We start from the raw sequence: 21,370 nt of genomic DNA on the forward strand, positions 1-21,370 counted from the left end.
GCGCCCAGCAAAGGGCACAACACAACCCTTGGCTGCTGTGTTCGCACGCTCTGCACCTTGCTCCTGCCCACTCTGCTTGTCAGCTTTCCTCAGTCCTGAAAGGTCCTTAGTGCCTGGATTTCATCATCCAGCCCTGCAGGATGCTCCCCTTTGTTCTGGGGAAGGTCTGGTGCCATTCCATGGAGGTGGACACTCCCCACCTGCCCGGGTGGGCTGGAGCTCTGTGGGCATGGAGTGGGACAGGGAGTCCACTCTGAGGTTTTGCTACCTCGCAGGCTGTCCCAGACAGAGAGGAGGAGATGGAGGTGGATATAGAGATTGATAGAGAGGAGGACATGGAGACGGAGGGAGAAGACACTGGGGAGGAGGAGATGGAGGTGGAGGTGGAGGTGAAGGTGGAAGAGGAGATGGAATTGGATATGGAAGAGTCCATTGAGGACATGGACATTGATTAAAAAGGTGAGGAAGAGGCCATGATCTTGGCATGAAGACCAATGCCAGCAGCAGGACAGGCAGAGTGGGTCTCCTGCTGCCAGGCTGGGGCTGGGCTGGGTGCTCCCTGCTCAGGGACATTGTACCCAGGGCACTGGATTCTGGTGGCCATCCACAGCCTTTCCTGTGCCTGCTTTGCTCCACACAAGCTCCATCCCAGACCCAGCCAGGCTCAGTTCTGGTAGCAGAGTCCTGCTGCTGGGCCAGCATGTGCCAGCCTGGGGGCACATGCAAGAGCCCTCTGTGCCTGACTGGACTGACCGTGGCATTTGCTTTTCTTCCAGGTGCGATGGACATCATGGAGAGAGATGCCACCTTTTTGTACATACGTTTTACACTTTGATGTTGTCTTTAGGATAGAGGTTTTAGGGCTTTTTGTCTTCTGTAAATACGTTTCATATATTTTTTGTTAGATAGGTTTTTATGTATATATGTTCTATCGATTGTTGTTGTTACAAATATTCTTACAATGTAAATATGTTCTGTATTTTTGCTGCTGTTCTTCTCTAATAAACAAATTTTATTTTTCACACCCCAGTTCTCCTTGCATTTGCTTCAGGCACAGGCAGCATATTGCCAAGTTGTAGTTTCCACTTGCTCCAGGTTCCCAGGGCTGGAGGTCAGAAGTAGATGAAGGGGAAAAAATCCACAATTAAGAGTGTCCATGACACCCAGAGCCAAAAGAAGCCCAGGGAAGCACGTGCTCCAAACCACAGCAGAAATGTAGTGAGAGCTCTGGAGGGAACAAAAGAAAGAGGAAGTCTGAAGAAAGGAAAAAATGTCTCCCCACAAGGTGTTTTGCTTTTTTTCATGGATTGTCTCTTCTATCATGTGGTGGAAACCCAGAAAAATGAAGGTCAGGAGAAGCATGGTTTATTGGGAACATTCCTTCATAGTAGACAATCCTTGTGCAAATCATCCCATGCAGCACTCACATGTTTAATTGCTTCTCTTCCTGGGGAAGCAGAGTTGCTTTCTTTACTCCAAGCAAGATTTTCTCCCTCCTCCCTGGCAAAGAACAAGCTCCCATCCTGGCAAGCGCTCGCTGCTTTCCTTAACACTCATCACACCCATGCTAAGGAGAGTGGAGCAGGTTAATTTATCACTTGTTGCAAGTTCTAAGTCCTTCTTAGATAAGGACCATGTTCAGCTGAGTGACAGTGAAGCAAAATGGCAAGCCAGGAATCAATTTCCCTACACACAATGTCCTCCAGTCACATGGATGGTTTCTCACTGGCACACAGGAGGAAGGAAGGAACACAAATGCATCATTGTACATCAAGTCATACGTGTTGAAGGATGAGCAGATCTCATGGGGATATGGAAACCCCCCCCTGAAAAGCAGTTCAGAGAAATCCTGAGCTGTTTTGTGGTCCTAGGCATGAAGATGCTCAGGATCTTCCACAGATGCTCAGCAGGCAGCAGGATTGCGGCTGGATGTCACTCTGCAAATGCCAGTGGCTCAGCTGAGAGCTCTGGCAGTGACTGACACCGCACTGAGAGGGGCCACAGTCCTGCAAGGGGCTTTCATCAGGAGCAAACAGCAGCCTGGAGGGTGGGCAATGCTGGATCTGTACCACTGCGTGCTCATCCTTCACCTGAATGTGGAGCTGCCCCCAAAGTTGCCATGCATCACTTTTTCTTTTTCTCCTCTTGGGTATATTTTGGAGCAGCTGTTCTATGTGGCTTTTGATGGTGATCCTGTGGGAAGCAGCCATTTGCCTGCTGTGCTATCCTTGCAACTAATACTAACTCTTCATTTCCTTTGGTTTTATTTGGCGTTTTTTATCTATTTGTTTGATTGGTTTCCTTCATGGGTTTGTTTGTTTGTTTGTTTGATTGATTGATTTGGGTTTTTGTCTGATTTGGTTTGAGTTTTTTGTTTGCTTTTTCATAAATGACAGGTGAAGTTGGCAAAGCCAAACTCAATATAATGTAAACCAGGATCAGCTTTCCAGAAATTGATTTTGGCTGTGTTTATCTGCATCCCCCAGGCTCAGGATCACTAGTATGTTTTCAGGCTTTGCTCTGCATCATCAGCCTGCCCAGACTCCGCTTGGTGTTTCACAAATGGAGAAGACAATAGACATTGTGCCAAGCTTCCTTTCAAACAGAAAAACCTGGGTCAGCATGACAGAAAAGAAGAAAAATAAATCACCAGTTAGAAGAGAACCAGTGTCCCACCATCTTCCTCGCCACTGTTATTAATTTTGTAGATTTAGAGGCAAACCTGGGTCTAAAGCTTGCATCTCTCAGTTCCTGATGCTATTTGCTAACCTGCAGCCTTGACTGGCCCTGATGTGACTGACTGCTGGGCAAGTGGGGCTGGGGATGCTCAGCCTGGACAGAGGAGACACTGGGAGACCTCACTGTGGCTGTGCAGGACTGGAAGGGTCCCGCAGGAAAGAAGGGGACAGAGTGTTCAGCAGGGCCTGTGCTGACAGGACATGGGGGGATGGCTTTCAACTGCAGCAGGTTGATTGAAGCTGCATCTAAGGAGAGCTGCTCTTTTCCACTGGGGGTGGTGGGGCACTGGCCCAGGCTGTGCACAGAGGCTGTGCATGCCCCATCCTTGGCAACAGGGCTCTGAGCAGCCTATTCTGGGGGAAGACTGCTCAGCTGGGAACAAGATGTTGTTCCTCAGGCTCCCTTCCAAGCCCAACCATTCAGGGACTCCATCATTCCATGGTCCCCACTGTCCACTTCACACTGAGCCTGGACTCCTGGGAACTGTGATTCACAGCCCACACTCCAGCTGGAACGTCCAGCATCCAGCAAAGAGCACAACACAATCCTTGGCCGTTCTGTTCGCATGCTCTTCACCCTGCTCCTGCCCACTCTGCTTGTCACCTGCAGCTCGATAACCCCATCAATCCTGAAAGCTCCTTATCGCCTGGATTTTGACATCCAGCCCTGCAGGATGCTCCTATTTGTCCTGGGGAAGGTATGGTGCCATTCCATGGAGGTGGACACTCCCCACCTGCCCGGGTGGGCTGGAGCTCTGTGGGGATGGAGTGGGACAGGGAGCCCACTCTGAGGTTTTGCTGCCTCTGCAGGCTGTCCCAGACAGAGACGAGGAGATGGAGGTGGATACAAAGATTTATATGGAGGAGGAGATGGAAATAGACGGAGAAGACCCTGGAGAGGAAGAGATGGATGTGGATGTGGATGAGGAAGAAGAGATGGATGTGGATATGGAAGAGTCCATTGAGGACATGGACATTGATTAAAAAGGTGAGGAAGAGGCCATGATCTTGGCATGAAGACCAATGCCAGCAGCAGGACAGGCAGAGTGGGTCTCCTGCTGCCAGGCTGGGGCTGGGCTGGGTGCTCCCTGCTCAGGGACATTGTACCCAGGGCACTGGATTCTGGTGGCCATCCACAGCCTGTCCTGTGCCTGCTTTGCTCCACACAAGCTCCATGCCAGACCCAGCCAGGCTCAGTTCTGGTAGCAGAGTCCTGCTGCTGGGCCAGCATGTGCCAGCCTGGGGGCACATGCAAGAGCCCTCTGTGCCTGACTGGACTGACCGTGGCATTTGCTTTTCTTCCAGGTGCGATGGACATCATGGAGAGAGATGCCACCTTTTTGTACATACGTTTTACACTTTGATGTTGACTTTAGGATAGAGGTTTTAGGGCTTTTTGTCTTCTGTAAATACGTTTCATATATTTTTTGTTAGATAGGTTTTTATGTATATATGTTCTATCGATTGTTGTTGTTACAAATATTCTTACAATGTAAATATGTTCTGTATTTTTGCTGCTGTTCTTTTGTAATAAATAAATATTATTTTTCACATCCCAGTTCTCCTTGCTTTTTCTTCAGGCACAGGCAGCATATTGCCAAGTTGTAGTTTCCACTTGCTCCAGGTTCCCAGAGCTGGAGGTTAGAAGTAGATGGAGGGATAAAAATCCACAATTAAGAGTGTCCATGACACCCAGAGCCAAAAGAAGCCCAGGGCATCAGGAAAGAGGGAAGCACGTGCTCCAAACAACAGCAGAAATGAAGTGAGAGCTCTGGAGGGAACAAAAGAAAGAGGAAGTCTGAAGAAAGGAAAAAACGTCTCCCCACAAGGTGTTTTGCTTTTTTTCATTGAGAGTCTCTTCTACCATGTGGTGGAAACCCAGAAAAATAAAGGTCCGGAGAAGCATGGTTAATTGGGAACATTCCTGCATAGTAGACAATCCTTGTGCAAATCATCCCATGCAGCACTCACATGTTTAATTGCTTCTCTTCCTGGGGAAGCAGAGTTGCTTTCTTTACTCCAAGCAAGATTTTCTCCCTCCTCCCTGGCAAAGAACAAGCTCCCATCCTGGCAAGCGCTCGCTGCATTCCTTAACACTCATCACACCCATGCTAAGGAGAGTGGAGCAGGTTAATTTATCACTTGTTGCAAGTTCTAAGTCCTTCTTAGATAAGGACTATGTTCAGCTGAGTGACAGTGAAGCAAAATGGCAAGCCAGGAATACATTGCCCTGCACACAACATCCTCCATTCCCATGGATGGTTTCTCACTGGCACACAGGAGGAAGGAAGGAACACAAATGCATCATTGTACATCAAGTCATACATGTTGAGGGATGAAGAGATCTCACGGGGATATGGAAACCCCCCCTGAAAAGCAGTTCAGAGAAAGCCTGAGCTGTTTTGTGGTCCTAGGCATGAAGATGCTCAGGATCTTCCACAGATGCTCAGCAGGCAGTAGGATTGTGCCTGGATGTCACTCTGCAAATGCCAGTGGCTCAGCAGAGAGCTCTGGCAGTGACTGACACTGCACTGAGAGGGGCCACAGTCCTGCAAGGGTCTTTCACCAGGAGCAAACAGCAGCCTGGAGGGTGGGCAATGCTGGATCTGTACCATTGCGTGCTCATCCTTCACCTGAATGTGGAGCTGCCCCCAAAGTTGCCATGCATCACTTTTTCTTTTTCTCCTGTTGGGTATATTTGGGAGCAGCTGTTCTATGTGGCTTTTGATGGTGATCCTGTGGCAAGCAGCCATTTTCCTGCTGTGCTATCCTCACAACTAATACTAACTCTTCATTTCCTTTGGTTTTATTTGGGGTTTTTTATCTATTTGTTTGATTGGTTTGCTTCATGGGTTTGTTTGTTTGTTTGTTTGTTTGTTTGATTGATTGATTTGGGTTTTTGTCTGATTTGGTTTGAGTTTTTTGTTTGCTTCTTCATAAAAGACTGGTGAAGTTGCCAAAGCCAAACTCAAGATAATGTAAACCAGGATCAGCTTTCCAGAAATTCCTTTTGGTAGGGTTTATCTGCATTCCCCAGGCTCAGGATCACTAGTGTATTTCCAGGTTTTGCTCTGCATATCAGCCTGCCCAGACTCTGCTTGCTGTTTCACAAATGGAGAAGACAATGGACATTGTGCCAAGCTTCCTTTCAAACAGAAAAATCTGGGTCAGCATGACAGAAAAGAAGAAAAATAAATCACCAGTTAGAACAGAACCAGTGTCCCACCATCTTCCTTTCCACTGTTATTAATTTTGTACATTTAGAGGCAAACCTGGGTCTAAAGCTTGCATCTCTCAGTTCCTGATGCTAATTGCTACCCTTCTGCCTTGACTCGCCCTGATGTGACTGACTGCTGGGCAAGTGGGGCTGGGGATGCTCAGCCTGGACAGAGGAGACACTGGGAGGCCTCCCTGTGGCTGTGCAGGACTGGAAGGGTCCCGCAGGAAAGAAGGGGACAGAGTGTTCAGCAGGGCCTGTGCTGACAGGACAAGGGGGGATGGCTTTCAACTGCAGGGGGTCGATTGAAGCTGTATCTAAGGAAGCTGCTCTTTTCCACTGGGGGTGGTGGGGCACTGGCCCAGGCTGTGCACAGAGGCTGTGCATGCCCCATCCTTGGCAACAGGGCTCTGAGCAGCCTGCTCTGGGGGAAGACTGCTCAGCTGGGAACAAGATGTTGTTCTTCAGGCTCCCTTGCAAGCCCAACCGTTCAGGGACTCCATCATTCCATGGTCTCCAGTGTCCACTTCAGATGGAGCCTGGGAACTGTGATGTCACAGCCCAGGCTCCAGCTGGAACGTACGGCGCCCAGCAAAGGGCACAACACAACCCTTGGCTGCTGTGTTCGCACGCTCTGCACCTTGCTCCTGCCCACTCTGCTTGTCAGCTTTCCTCAGTCCTGAAAGGTCCTTAGTGCCTGGATTTCATCATCCCGCCCTGCAGGATGCTCCCCTTTGTTCTGGGGAAGGTCTGGTGCCATTCCATGGAGGTGGACACCCCCCACCTGCCCGGGTGGGCTGGAGCTCTGTGGGCATGGAGTGGGACAGGGAGCCCACTCTGAGGTTTTGCTACCTCTGCAGGCTGTCCCAGACAGAGAGGAGGAGATGGAGGTGGATATAGAGATTGATAGAGAGGAGGACATGGAGACGGAGGGAGAAGACACTGGGGAGGAGGAGATGGAGGTGGAGGTGGAGGTGAAGGTGGAAGAGGAGATGGAATTGGATATGGAAGAGTCCATTGAGGACATGGACATTGATTAAAAAGGTGAGGAAGAGGCCATGATCTTGGCATGAAGACCAATGCCAGCAGCAGGACAGGCAGAGTGGGTCTCCTGCTGCCAGGCTGGGGCTGGGCTGGGTGCTCCCTGCTCAGGGACATTGTACCCAGGGCACTGGATTCTGGTGGCCATCCACAGCCTTTCCTGTGCCTGCTTTGCTCCACACAAGCTCCATGCCAGACCCAGCCAGGCTCAGTTCTGGTAGCAGAGTCCTGCTGCTGGGCCAGCATGTGCCAGCCTGGGGGCACATGCAAGAGCCCTCTGTGCCTGACTGGAGTGACCGTGGCATTTGCTTTTCTTCCAGGTGCGATGGACATCATGGAGAGAGATGCCACCTTTTTGTACATACGTTTTACACTTTGATGTTGACTTTAGGATAGAGGTTTTAGGGCTTTTTGTCTTCTGTAAATACGTTTCATATATTTTTTGTTAGATAGGTTTTTATGTATATATGTTCTATCGATTGTTGTTGTTACAAATATTCTTACAATGTAAATATGTTCTGTATTTTTGCTGCTGTTCTTCTCTAATAAACAAATTTTATTTTTCACACCCCAGTTCTCCTTGCATTTGCTTCAGGCACAGGCAGCATATTGCCAAGTTGTAGTTTCCACTTGCTCCAGGTTCCCAGGGCTGGAGGTCAGAAGTAGATGAAGGGGAAAAAATCCACAATTAAGAGTGTCCATGACACCCAGAGCCAAAAGAAGCCCAGGGAAGCACGTGCTCCAAACCACAGCAGAAATGTAGTGAGAGCTCTGGAGGGCACAAAAGAAAGAGGAAGTCTGAAGAAAGGAAAAAATGTCTCCCCACAAGGTGTTTTGCTTTTTTTCATGGATTGTCTCTTCTATCATGTGGTGGAAACCCAGAAAAATGAAGGTCAGGAGAAGCATGGTTTATTGGGAACATTCCTTCATAGTAGACAATCCTTGTGCAAATCATCCCATGCAGCACTCACATGTTTAATTGCTTCTCTTCCTGGGGAAGCAGAGTTGCTTTCTTTACTCCAAGCAAGATTTTCTCCCTCCTCCCTGGCAAAGAACAAGCTCCCATCCTGGCAAGCGCTCGCTGCTTAACACTCATCACACCCATGCTAAGGAGAGTGGAGCAGGTTAATTTATCACTTGTTGCAAGTTCTAAGTCCTTCTTAGATAAGGACCATGTTCAGCTGAGTGACAGTGAAGCAAAATGGCAAGCCAGGAATCAATTTCCCTACACACAATGTCCTCCAGTCACATGGATGGTTTCTCACTGGCACACAGGAGGAAGGAAGGAACACAAATGCATCATTGTACATCAAGTCATACGTGTTGAAGGATGAGCAGATCTCATGGGGATATGGAAACCCCCCCCTGAAAAGCAGTTCAGAGAAATCCTGAGCTGTTTTGTGGTCCTAGGCATGAAGATGCTCAGGATCTTCCACAGATGCTCAGCAGGCAGCAGGATTGCGGCTGGATGTCACTCTGCAAATGCCAGTGGCTCAGCTGAGAGCTCTGGCAGTGACTGACACCGCACTGAGAGGGGCCACAGTCCTGCAAGGGGCTTTCATCAGGAGCAAACAGCAGCCTGGAGGGTGGGCAATGCTGGATCTGTACCACTGCGTGCTCATCCTTCACCTGAATGTGGAGCTGCCCCCAAAGTTGCCATGCATCACTTTTTCTTTTTCTCCTCTTGGGTATATTTTGGAGCAGCTGTTCTATGTGGCTTTTGATGGTGATCCTGTGGGAAGCAGCCATTTGCCTGCTGTGCTATCCTTGCAACTAATACTAACTCTTCATTTCCTTTGGTTTTATTTGGCGTTTTTTATCTATTTGTTTGATTGGTTTCCTTCATGGGTTTGTTTGTTTGTTTGTTTGATTGATTGATTTGGGTTTTTGTCTGATTTGGTTTGAGTTTTTTGTTTGCTTTTTCATAAATGACAGGTGAAGTTGGCAAAGCCAAACTCAATATAATGTAAACCAGGATCAGCTTTCCAGAAATTGATTTTGGCTGTGTTTATCTGCATCCCCCAGGCTCAGGATCACTAGTATGTTTTCAGGCTTTGCTCTGCATCATCAGCCTGCCCAGACTCCGCTTGGTGTTTCACAAATGGAGAAGACAATAGACATTGTGCCAAGCTTCCTTTCAAACAGAAAAACCTGGGTCAGCATGACAGAAAAGAAGAAAAATAAATCACCAGTTAGAAGAGAACCAGTGTCCCACCATCTTCCTCGCCACTGTTATTAATTTTGTAGATTTAGAGGCAAACCTGGGTCTAAAGCTTGCATCTCTCAGTTCCTGATGCTATTTGCTACCCTGCAGCCTTGACTGGCCCTGATGTGACTGACTGCTGGGCAAGTGGGGCTGGGGATGCTCAGCCTGGAGAGAGGAGACACTGGGAGGCCTCCCTGTGGCTCTGCAGGACTGGAAGGGTCCCGCAGGAAAGAAGGGGACAGAGTGTTCAGCAGGGCCTGTGCTGACAGGACAAGGGGGGATGGCTTTCAACTGCAGCAGGTTGATTGAAGCTGCATCTAAGGAGAGCTGCTCTTTTCCACTGGGGGTGGTGGGGCACTGGCCCAGGCTGTGCACAGAGGCTGTGCATGCCCCATCCTTGGCAACAGGGCTCTGAGCAGCACGCTCTGGGGGAAGACTGCTCAGCTGGGAACAAGATGTTGTTCTTCAGGCCCCTTGCAAGCCCAACCGTTCAGGGACTCCATCATTCCATGGTCTCCACTGTCCACTTCAGATGGAGCCTGGGAACTGTGATGTCACATCCCACGCTCCAGCTGGAATATCCAGTGCCCAGCAAAGGGCAAAACACAACTGTTGTTCGTTGTGTTCGCATGCTCTTCACCCTGCTCCTGCCCACTCTGCTTTTCACCTGCCCCCTGATAACCCATTCAGTCCTGAAAGGTCCTTAGTGCCTGGATTTTGTCATCCAGCCCTGCAGGATGCTCCTCGTTGTTCTGAGGAAGGTATGGTGCCATTCCATGAAGGTGGACACCCCACACCTGCCCGGGTGGGCTGAAGCTCTGTGGGGATGGAGTGGGACAGGGACCCCACTCTGAGGTTTTGCTGCCTCTGCAGGCTGTCCCAGATGGAGAAGAGGAGATGGAGGTGGATATAGAGATTGATAGAGAGGAGGACATGGAGACGGAGGGAGAAGACACTGGTGAGGAGGAGATGGAGGTGGAGGTGGAGGTGGAGGTGAAGGTGGAAGAGGAGATGGAATTGGATATGGAAGAGTCCATTGAGGACATGGTTATTGATTAAAAAGGTGAGGAAGAGGCCATGATCTTGGGCTGAAGACCAATGCCAGCAGCAGGACAGGCAGAGTGGGTCTCCTGCTGCCAGGCTGGGGCTGGGCTGGGTGCTCCCTGCTCAGGGACATTGTACCCAGGGCACTGGATTCTGGTGGCCATCCACAGCCTGTCCTGTGCCTGCTTTGCTCCACACAAGCTCCATCCCAGACCCATCCAGGCTCAGTTCTGGTAGCAGAGTCCTGCTGCTGTGCCAGTGTCTGCCAGCCTGGGGGCACATGCAAGAGCCCTCTGTGCCTGACTGGACTGACCGTGGCATTTGCTTTTCTTCCAGGTGCGATGGACATCATGGAGAGAGATGCCACCATTTTCTACACACGTTTTACACTTTGATGTTGTCTTTAGGATAGAGGTTTTAGGGCTTTTTGTCTTCTGTAAATACGTTTCATATATTTTTTGTTAGATAGGTTTTTCTGTATATATGTTCTATCGATTGTTGTTGTTGCAAATATTCTTACAATGTAAATATGTTCTGTATTTTTGCTGCTATTCTTCTGTAATAAACAAATTTTATTTTTCACACCCCAGTTCTCCTTGCATTTGCTTCCGGCACAGGCAGCATTTTGCCAAGTTGTAGTTTCCACTTGCTCCAGGTTCCCAGGGCTGGAGGTCAGAAGTAGATGAAGGGGAAAAAATCCACAATTAAGAGTGTCCAGGACACCCAGAGCCAAAAGAAGCCCAGGGAATCAGGAAAGAGGGAAGCACGTGCTCCAAACCACAGCAGAAATGAAGTGAGAGCTCTGGAGGGAACAAAAGGAACAGGAAGCCTGAAGAAAGGAATAAACGTCTCCCCACAAGTTGTTTTGCTTTTTTTTTCATTGATTGTCTCTTCTATCATGTGGTGGAAACCCAGAAAAATGAAGGTCAGGAGAAGCATGGTTAATTGGGAACATTCCTCCATAGTAGACAATCCTTGTGCAAATCATCCCATGCAGCACTCACATATTTAATTGCTTCTCTTCCTGGGGAAGCAGAGTTGCTTTCTTTACTCCAAGCAAGATTTTCTCCCTCCTCCCTGACAAAGAACAAGCTCCCATCCTGGCAAGCGCTCGCTGCTTTCCTTAACACTCATCACACCCATGCTAAGGAGAGTGGAGCAGGTTAATTTATCACTTGTTGCAAGTTCTAAGTCCTTCTTAGATAAGGACCATGTTCAGCTGAGTGACAGTGAAGCAAAATGGCAAGCCAGGAATACATTGCCCTGCACACAACATCCTCCATTCCCATGGATGGTTTCTCACTGGCACACAGGAGGAAGGAAGGAACACAAATGCATCATTGTACATCAAGTCATACATGTTGAGGGATGAACAGATCTCACAGGGATATGGAAACCTCCCCTGAAAAGCAGTTCAGAGAAATCCTGAGCTGTTTTGTGGTCCTAGGCATGAAGATGCTCAGGATCTTCCACAGATGCTCAGCAGGCAGTAGGATTGCAGCTGGATGTCACTCTGCAAATGCCAGTGGCTCAGCAGAGAGCTCTGGCAGTGACTGACACTGCACTGAGAGGGGCCACAGTCCTGCAAGGGTCTTTCACCAGGAGCAAACAGCAGCCTGGAGGGTGGGCAATGCTGGATCTGTACACTGCGTGCTCATCCTTCACCTGAATGTGGAGCTGCCCCCAAAGTTGCCATGCATCACTTTTTCTTTTTCTCCTGTTGGGTATATTTTGGAGCAGCTGTTCTATGTGGCTTTTGATGGTGATCCTGTGGGAAGCAGCCATTTGCCTGCTGTGCTATCCTCACAACTAGTACTAACTCTTCATTTCCTTTAGTTTTATTTGGCATTTTTTATCTCTTTGATTGGTTTGCTGCATGGGTTGGTTGGTTGGTTGGTTGGTTGGTTGGTTGGTTGGTTGGTTGGTTGGTTGGTTTGTTTGTTTGTTTGCTTGTTTGATTGACTGGGGTTTTGTCTGATTTGGTTTGAGGTTTTTTTTGGTTTTTCATAAATGACTGGTGAAGTTGGCAAAGCCAAACTCAAGACAATGTAAACCAGGATCAGCTTTTCAGAAATTGCTTTTGGCTGGGTTTAGCTGCATCCCCCAGGCTCAGGATCACTAGTATATTTTCAGGTTTTGCTCTGCATATAAGCCTGCCCAGACTCCACTTGGTCTTTCACAAATGGAGAAGACAATGGACATTTTGCCAAGCTTCCTTTCAAACAGAAAAATCTGGGTCAGCATGACAGAAAAGAAGAAAAATAAATCACCAGTTAGAACAGAACCAGTGTCCCACCATCTTCCGCTCCACTGTTATTAATTTTGTACATTTAGAGGCAAGCCTGGGTCTAAAGCTTGCATCTCTCAGTTCCTGATGCTGTTTGCTACCCTGCAGCCTTGACTCGCCCTGATGCGACTGACTGCTGGGCAAGTGGGGCTGGGGATGCTCAGCCTGGACAGAGGAGACACTGGGAGACCTCCCTGTGGCTGTGCAGGAGTGGAAGGGTCCCGCAGGAAAGAAGGGGACAGAGTGTTCAGCAGGGCCTCTGGTGACAGGACAAGGGGGGATGGCTTTCAGCTGCAGCAGGTTGATTGAAGCTGTATCTAAGGAAGCTGCTCTTTTCCACTGGGGGTGGTGGGGCACTGGCCCAGGCTGTGCACAGAGGCTGTGCATGCCCCATCCTTGGCAACAGGGCTCTGAGCAGCCTGCTCTGGGGGAAGACTGCTCAGCTGGGAACAAGATGTTGTTCTTCAGGCTCCCTTGCAAACCCAACCGTTCAGGGACTCCATCATTCCACGGTCTCCACTGTCCACTTCAGATGGAGCCTGGGAACTGTGATGTCACAGCCCATGCTCCGGCTGGAACATCCAGCGCCCAGCAAAGGGCACAACACAAGCCTTGGCCGCTGTGTTTCCATGCTCTTCACCCTGCTCCTGCCCTCGCCTTTCACTCTTCTTATCCCCCCGATAACCCCATCAGTCCTGACAGCTCCTGAGTGCCTGGATTTCATCCAGCCCTGCAGGATGCTCCCCTTTGTTCTGGGGAAGGTATGGTGCCATTCCATGAAGGTGGACACCCCCCACCTGCCCGGGTGGGCTGGAGCTCTGTGGGGATGGAGTGGGACAGGGAGCCCACTCTGAGGTTTTGCTACCTCTGCAGGCTGTCCCAGATGGAGAGGAGGAGATGGAGGTGGATATAGAGATTGATAGAGAGGAGGACATGGAGACGGAGGGAGAAGACACTGGGGAGGAGGAGATGGAGGTGGAGGTGGAGGTGAAGGTGGAAGAGGAGATGGAATTGGATATGGAAGAGTCCATTGAGGACATGGACATTGATTAAAAAGGTGAGGAAGAGGCCATGATCTTGGCATGAAGACCAATGCCAGCAGCAGGACAGGCAGAGTGGGTCTCCTGCTGCCAGGCTGGGGCTGGGCTGGGTGCTCCCTGCTCAGGGACATTGTACCCAGGGCACTGGATTCTGGTGGCCATCCACAGCCTGTCCTGTGCCTGCTTGCTCCACACAAGCTCCATCCCAGAGCCAGCCAGTCTCAGTTCTGGTAGCAGAGTCCTGCTGCTGGGCCAGCATGTGCCAGCCTGGGGGCACATGCAAGAGCCCTCTGTGCCTGACTGGACTGACCGTGGCATTTGCTTTTCTTCCAGGTGCGATGGACATCACAGAGACACCACCCTTTTGTATATATGTTCTACAGTTTGTTGTTTTTCTTTAGAATATCGATTGTAGGGCTATTTTTGACTTCTGTAAATACGTTTCCCATAGTTTTCCTAGGTAGGTTTTTCTGTATATATGTTCTATTGATTGTTGTTGTTACAAATATTCTTGCAATGTAAATATGTTCTGTATTTTTGCTGCTGTTCATCTGTAATAAACAAATTTTATTTTTCACACTCCAGTTCTCCTTGCTTTTGGTTCAGACACAGGCAGCATTTTGCGAAGTTGTAGTTTCCACTTGCTCCAGGTTCCCAGGGCTGGAGGTCAGAAGTAGATGAAGGGATAAAAATCCACAATTAAGAGTGTCCATGACAGCCAGAGAAAAAAGAAGCCCAGGGGATCAGGAAAGAGGGAAGCACGCACTCCAAACAACAGCAGAAATGTAGTGAGTGCTCTGGAGGGAACAAAAGAGAGAAGGAGGCCTGAAGAAATGAAAAAAGGTCCGCTTGGTCTTTCAGAAATGGAGAAGAGAATGGACATTGTGCCAGGCTTCCTTTCAAACAGAAAATTCTGGGGCAGCATGACAGAAAAGAAGAAAAAAAAAATCACCAGTTAGAACAGAACCAGTGTCCCACCATCTTCCCCTCCGCTGTTATTAATTTTGAACATTTAGAGGCAAACCTGGGTCTAAAGCTTGCATCTCTCAGTTCCTGATGCTATTTGCTGCCCTGCAGCCTTGACTCGCCCTGATGTGACTGACTGCTGGGCAAGTGGGGCTGGGGATGCTCAGCCTGGACAGAGGAGACACTGGGAGGCCTCCCTGTGGCTGTGCAGGACTGGAAGGGTCCCGCAGGAAAGAAGGGGACAGAGTGTTCAGCAGGGCCTGTGCTGACAGGACAAGGGGGGATGGCTTTCAACTGCAGCAGGTTGATTGAAGCTGCATCTAAGGAAGCTGCTTTTTTCCACTGGGGGTGGTGGGGCACTGGCCCAGGCTGTGCACAGAGGCTGTGCATGCCCCATCCTTGGCAACAGGGCTCTGAGCAGCACGCTCTGGGGGAAGACTGCTCAGCTGGGAACAAGATGTTGTTCTTCAGGCTCCCTTGCAAGCCCAACCGTTCAGGGACTCCATCATTCCATGGTCTCCAGTGTCCACTTCAGATGGAGCCTGGGAACTGTGATGTCACAGCCCACGCTCCAGCTGGAACGTCCAGTGCCCAGGAAAGGGCACAACAAAACCGTTGTTCGTTGTGTTCGCATGCTCTTCACCCTGCTCCTGCCCACTCTGCTTTTCACCTGCCCCCTGATAACCCATTCAGTCCTGAAAGGTCCTTAGTGCCTGGATTTTGTCATCCAGCCCTGCAGGATGCTCCTCTTTGTTCTGAGGAAGGTATGGTGCCATTCCATGGAGGTGGACACCCCACTCCTCCCCGGGTGGGCTGGAGCTCTGTGGGGATGGAGTGGGACAGGGACCCCACTCTGAGGTTTTGCTACCTCTGCAGGCTGTCCCAGACAGAGAGGAGGAGATGGAGGTAGATACAAAGATTGATACGGAGGAGGAGATGGAAATAGACAGAGAAGACCCTGGAGAGGAAGAGATGGATGTGGATGTGGAGGAGGAAGAAGAGATGGACGTGTATGTGGATGAGGAAGAAGAGATGGATGTGGATATGGAAGAGTCCATTGAGGATATGGATATTGATTAAAAAGGTGAGGAAGAGGCCATGATCTTGGCATGAAGAGCAATGCCAGCAGCCGGACAGGCAGAGTGGGTCTCCTGCTGCCAGGCTGGGGCTGGGCTGGGTGCTCCCTGCTCAGGGACATTGTACCCAGGGCACTGGATTCTGGTGGCCATCCACAGCCTGTCCTGTGCCTGCTTTGCTCCACACAAGCTCCATGCCAGACCCAGCCAGGCTCAGTTCTGGTAGCAGAGTCCTGCTGCTGGGCCAGCATGTGCCAGCCTGGGGGCACATGCAAGAGCCCTCTGTGCCTGACTGGAGTGACCATGGCATTTGCTTTTCTTCCAGGTGTGATGGACAGCACAGACAGAGACACCAACCTTTGTATATATGTTCTACAGTTTGTTGTTGTTCTTTAGAATGTAGATTGTAGGGCTATTTTTGACTTCTGTAAATACGTTTCACATATTTTTGTTAGGTAGGTTTTTATGTATATATGTTCTATCGATTGTTGTTGTTACAAATATTCTTACAATGTAAATATGTTCAGTATTTTTCCTGCTGTTCTTCTGTAATAAACAAATTTTATTTTTCACACCCCAGTTCTCCTTGCATTTGCTTCAGGCACAGGCAGCATTTTACAAAGTGGTTGTTTCCACTTGCTCCAGGTTCCCAGGGCTGGAGGTCCCTGGCACAACCACCCCAGGAGTGGGGGTCCCTGTGCACAGAGGGGAACCACTGACAGAGGTGAGCCTCTCCTTGCAGTTTCTCTGGACACACTTGGGAGCTGTAGGGGCAAAGCCCAGCGTGCCCTGGCCCATGGATCCCATGTTGGAGCAGGGCTGAGCCTGTGTGCTCCTGCAGAGCCTCAGCCATGGCTCTTCCCTGGGCAGCCCCAGGGCTAAGGAAGGTGCACTGGGCTGTGGGCAAGCCCTGCTCCTGGGCACCCTGAGGGGCTGGAGCCAGCCTGGAGGGAGCCTCAGCCCTACATGGACCAAGATTTCCTTTGGAAACCCCCTCTCTCCCCAGACTCTGCTGAGCACAAGAATTGATCCTCCTAGCTCAAGGTGTGACCTTCATTGGCACAAATGTGTCCCTTGCACTTTCTAGCACAGCAAATGTCAGTGCTTGTAATCCCTGTTCTGCACACTCTGCTCAGGCAGCAAAACATCTGAAGCTGAGGGAACATCTGGAATTAGCATCAACCTGCAGAGAGCTCCAGGGGGAGAACCTACCCCCAACCAACCAGAGAAATACTTGACACTGATAGTCTGGGGCAGAGCTGAAACGAAAGTATTTTAATGCCAAGAGAGAGGATTATTTTATTGCTGAATTCATTCTCCAAGAACAAGAATGGAAGCATTTGGTCTCCTCACCTGCCACACATGTGTATTGCCAAGGTTTGCCTCTGGGTTATGACTGATTTTGATGAATCTGTTCAGAACTCTGATGCTGTTCCTGGCTAAGGTGCAGAGATGATATTTCAGAGGCAGATGAGCTCAGCACATCTTGTGTAATGCAGAATGTCCAGAGCCAGACATTCAGGCCATGCAAACTGATACTTTTTCATCTCTGTGCAAAGATCAGTAGTAGGACCTCACTGATGTACCACACACTTCTCAGATGCTCCTCTGACCAGCTTCCCCATGGCATTGTTCCTGGCACAACGTTAAAGCCAGGCAGGTCACACATATTCTCTTCCTCTGACTCCTGCTGGGATGACAACACCAAAAAACAGAAAAGAGATATAATGATCAGGGATTTTCATTGTGTGAGCTCTGCATTCCCCAAGCTCTTGCAAAGGGGGAATGTTCATCGGGCAAAAGACATGAGAAGGAGCCTCAAATTGTCCAAAATCTCAGTAAAAATATTATTTCCTATGGAACCCTTCACCAAAGCTGGTCACACTTCAGGCCCTTTCTGCACCCATTTCCTAATGTGCATCTCCCTGTGGGGTGTTCCCACTGCTCCAGGGACCCAGCACAAACCTTATAGCCCCACACCAACACATCCCAAGGAGCTGCAGCCTTCCCTCCAAACCTGGGCACTTGCAGCAGCCACCTCTGCGCTGAGCTGAGCCGGTTTCTCCCAAAACCAGGTTCTCCATTTATCCTTGAAAAGATTGACAATAGCATTCTTGTCTTCTCCAAAAGGGCCATCGTTTCACAACTGTCATCTCCACACTGAGACTTTATTCCCTTCAAGTGTTCAAGTACACAGGCAGCACCAAGGAAGGCGCTGAAGTGAGTCAAGTTGAACCCCAAAGAGCTCTCAGCTCCCCGAGAAAGCTCAGACAAGCACTAGAGAAAGAATTCATGCTTCCACAACTGGCACCTAACAGCCACAGGGCAAGTGAGAAGTTGGTATTAGAGAATGAAGAAAAAGCACTGAGTAATAAAAGGTGAGAAAAATCCATCACTCCAACAGGTGAATGAAGGTAAACCACATGAAGAAACAGAAGAAGATGGAGGGGAAAATCCCACCATTAATAGTGTCCGTGTCACCCAGAGCCAAAAGAAGCCCAGGGGATCAGCAAGGATGTAAGCACATGCTCCAAACAACAGCAGAAATGAAGTGAGAGCTCTGGAGGGAACAAAAGAAAGAGACAGCCTGAAGAAAGGAAATAATGCCTCCCCACAAGGTGTTTTGGTTTTTTCAAGTGAGAGTGTCTTGTATCGTGTGGTGGAAACCCAGAAAAATAAAGGTCGGGAGAATCATGGTTGAATTGGAACATTCCTGCATAGCAGCCGAGATATAGCCTTGTGCAAATTATTCCATGCAGCATTCACATGTTTAATTCCTTCTTTTCATCTTCCCGGGGAAGCAGAGTTGCTTTATTTACTCCAAGCAAGATTTTCTCCCTCCTCCCTGGCAAACAACAAGCTCCCATCCTGGCAAGTGCTCCTGGGTTTACTTAAGGCTCATCACACCCATGCTCAAGAGAGTGGAGCAGGTTAATTCATCACTTGTTCCAATGACTGACTTGCCCAGCTGCCAGGTTCAAGAGCCCCAGAGTGCCTCAGGTTGTACAGGATCACAGAAGGAAAAGCTCCATTGAATTCAGCTGCTGCCACACTGGCCCTCTTTGCCTGTCAAACACATTCAGCTGCTCTTGCTCTGCTATGTCAAAATCCCCCATAAAATACAAGTGAAAATCCCTCATCACCTGTGAGAAAGCACAGCTGGGTTCTGCTCAGGGCATTTCAAACTATGTGGGGTAGTTGTGACCTCCCCTTGCAAAGGCAGCATGTCAGGAAAACCAAAAGTTTCTTTTCATGGACTCACCAGACTCAGCACACCTTCCCCTCGATCAGGTTGCTCCAAGCCCCATCCAACCTGGCCTTGAACACTTCCAAGGGTGACACAGCCACAGCTTCTCTGGAACCTGTTTTGCTCCTCCCAGATCTAAAATCATACCCAACTTAGCAGCCTCATAGATTGATTTCTATTCAACAGCTGCATTTTTCTAGCAAAGAAATATGGCAAACCTTGTTTGCATCTGACTTTGCAAAATCAACACAAGCTCTGAAGAAAGGGCTGCTGGCCACTTGTCTTCTTTTTCCCCATTTGTTGGAACATTTTCATTCTGTTGTTGTTTGGAGCAGTATTTTAATCGATCTGGCTGAGGCTGCTGAAAATAGTACAGCAAGTTATTTGTGTGAGGGGTGGAAAACTGAGCTCTTGCACATCCAGTGTTTCTGTTGTTGGAAGTCTTCAATCCCACCTCTCTGATGGGATGAAATAGGTGCTACTAATCCAATTTCTAAAGTATCATGCATCGAGCTGACACTATTTGAAGACTTAAAGTAAATTTAAACAAACCTCTACTCCTTTCCATTTTCTCTGTTCCACAGTTGATGACAGAAGACAGGAGAGAAAGATTGTTTTAGGAACAATGCTTTCAGGACTCTAAAAAGAATATCAAACCTGCTCTGCCACACTCTCGGCTGTTACAGCCCCAAAATCACTGGCTGTCATTGCTCACAGAGTCACAATTGTGATGAGATTTCTACCACAGCACAGGACAGCAAATTTTTGGTTGTTTTCCTGGGAAGAACTTCTGGGTAGCAAGGCAGACGTGGCTCTTCTAATGGCCCTTGAAAGTGGATGTGTGAAATGAGGCAGACAAAGCCAAAGGCCAGCTGAACCTGGGATCTCTGAATGTGTCTTCACATTCTTCCCAGGAAGATGAGTGGCAATCACTTTTCTGCCAGGGAAAGGGAATCTGCTGGAATGTGGTGTAGAAAATGTGCTTTCTGCTCCTCTCGGAGCCAAAATTCCTACCCATTTCTTTGAAGTCCTTGTTAGGTAAGGACCATGTTCAGCTGAGTGACAGTGAAACAAAATGGCAAGCCAGGAATACATTGCCCTGCACACAACATCCTCCATTCCCATGGATGGTTTCTCACTGGCACACAGGAGGAAGGAAAAAACCCAAAAGCATTGTTGTACACCAAGTCAGATGTTTTGAGGGATGAACAGATCTCACAGGGATATGGAAACCTCCCCTGAAAACCAGATCAGAGAAAGCCTGAGCTGTTTTGTGCTGCTAGGCATGAAGATGCTCAGGATCTTCCACAGGTGCTCAGAAGGCAGCAGGTTTGTGCCTGGATGTCACTCTGCAAATGCCAGTGGCTCAGCTGAAAGCTCTGGGAGTGACTGACGCTGCACTGAGAGGGGCCGCAGTCCTGCAAGGGTCTTTCATCAGGAGCAAACAGCAGCCTGGAGGGTGGGCAATGCTGGATCTGTACCACTGCGTGCTCATCCTTCACCTGAATGTGGAGCTGCCCCCAAAGTTGCCATGGATCACTTTTTCTTTTTCTCCTCTTGGGTATATTTTGGAGCAGCTGTTCTATGTGGCTTTTGATGGTGATCCTGTGGGAAGCAGCCATTTGCCTGCTGTGCTATCCTCACAACTAATACTAAATCTTCATTTCCCTTGGTTTTATTTGGCGTTTTTTATCTATTTGTTTGATTGGTTTGCTTCATGGATTTGTTTGTTTGTTTGTTTGATTGATTGATTGGGTTTTTGTCTGATTTGGTTTGAGTTTTTTGTTTGGTATTTCATAAATGACTGGTGAAGTTGGCAAAGCCAAACTCAAGACAATGTAAACCAGGATCAGCTTTCCAGAAATTGCTTTTGGCTGGGTTTAGCTGCATCCCCCAGGCTCAGGATCACTAGAATATTTTCAGGTTTTGCTCTGCATATCAGCCTGCCCAGACTCCGCTTGGTCTTTCACAAATGGAGAAGACAATGGACATTGTGCCAAGCTTCCTTTCAAACAGAAAAACCTGCGGCAGCATGACAGAAAAGAAGAAAAATAAATCACCAGTTAGAACAGAACCAGTGTCCCACCATCTTCCCCTCCACTGTTATTAATTTTGTACATTTAGAGGCAAACCTGGGTCTAAAGCTTGCATCTCTCAGTTCCTGATGCTATTTGCTACCCTGCAGCCTTGACTCGCCCTGATGTGACTGACTGCTGGGCAAGTGGGGCTGGGGATGCTCAGCCTGGACAGAGGAGACACTGGGAGGCCTCCCTGTGGCTGTGCAGGACTGGAAGGGTCCCGCAGGAAAGAAGGGGACAGAGTGTTCAACAGGGCCTGTGCTGACACGACAAGGGGGGATTGGCTTTCAACTGCAGCAGGTTGAATGAAGCTGCATCTAAGGAAGCTGCTCTTTTCCACTGGGGGTGGTGGGGCACTGGCCCAGGCTGTGCACAGAGGCTGTGCATGCCCCATCCTTGGCAACATGGCTCCGAGCAGCATGCTCTGGGG

General features: G+C 49.1%; 2 protein-coding genes across 2 annotated transcripts in view; one reads left to right on the forward strand and one right to left on the reverse strand.

The window, feature by feature from the left end:
• The window catches only part of LOC135305571 (zinc finger protein 850-like), a 296,716-nt gene that overhangs the window by 61,468 nt on the left and 213,878 nt on the right, over nucleotides 1-21,370 (reverse strand). The window lies entirely within an intron of this gene.
• Nucleotides 15,136-15,757, forward strand: LOC135305685 (probable inactive protein kinase DDB_G0270444). The gene is made up of 2 exons (XM_064429438.1): nucleotides 15,136-15,303; nucleotides 15,416-15,757. The coding sequence occupies exons 1-2, from the start codon at nucleotides 15,280-15,282 to the stop codon at nucleotides 15,617-15,619; spliced, it is 228 nt and encodes a 75-aa protein (XP_064285508.1). The 5' UTR covers nucleotides 15,136-15,279; the 3' UTR covers nucleotides 15,620-15,757.

The sequence above is a fragment of the Passer domesticus genome, chromosome 8 (assembly GCF_036417665.1).
Source record: "Passer domesticus isolate bPasDom1 chromosome 8, bPasDom1.hap1, whole genome shotgun sequence".
Lineage (NCBI taxonomy): Eukaryota > Metazoa > Chordata > Aves > Passeriformes > Passeridae > Passer > Passer domesticus.

Excerpts from the sequence above, each read along its gene's own strand:
- LOC135305685 (XM_064429438.1), top strand. The coding sequence starts at position 15,280 with ATGCTCCTCTTTGTTCTGAGGAAG. Across the intron at positions 15,304-15,415 it reads TCCTCTTTGTTCTGAGGAAG|GCTGTCCCAGACAGAGAGGA; the intron begins GTATGGTGCCAT and ends CTACCTCTGCAG.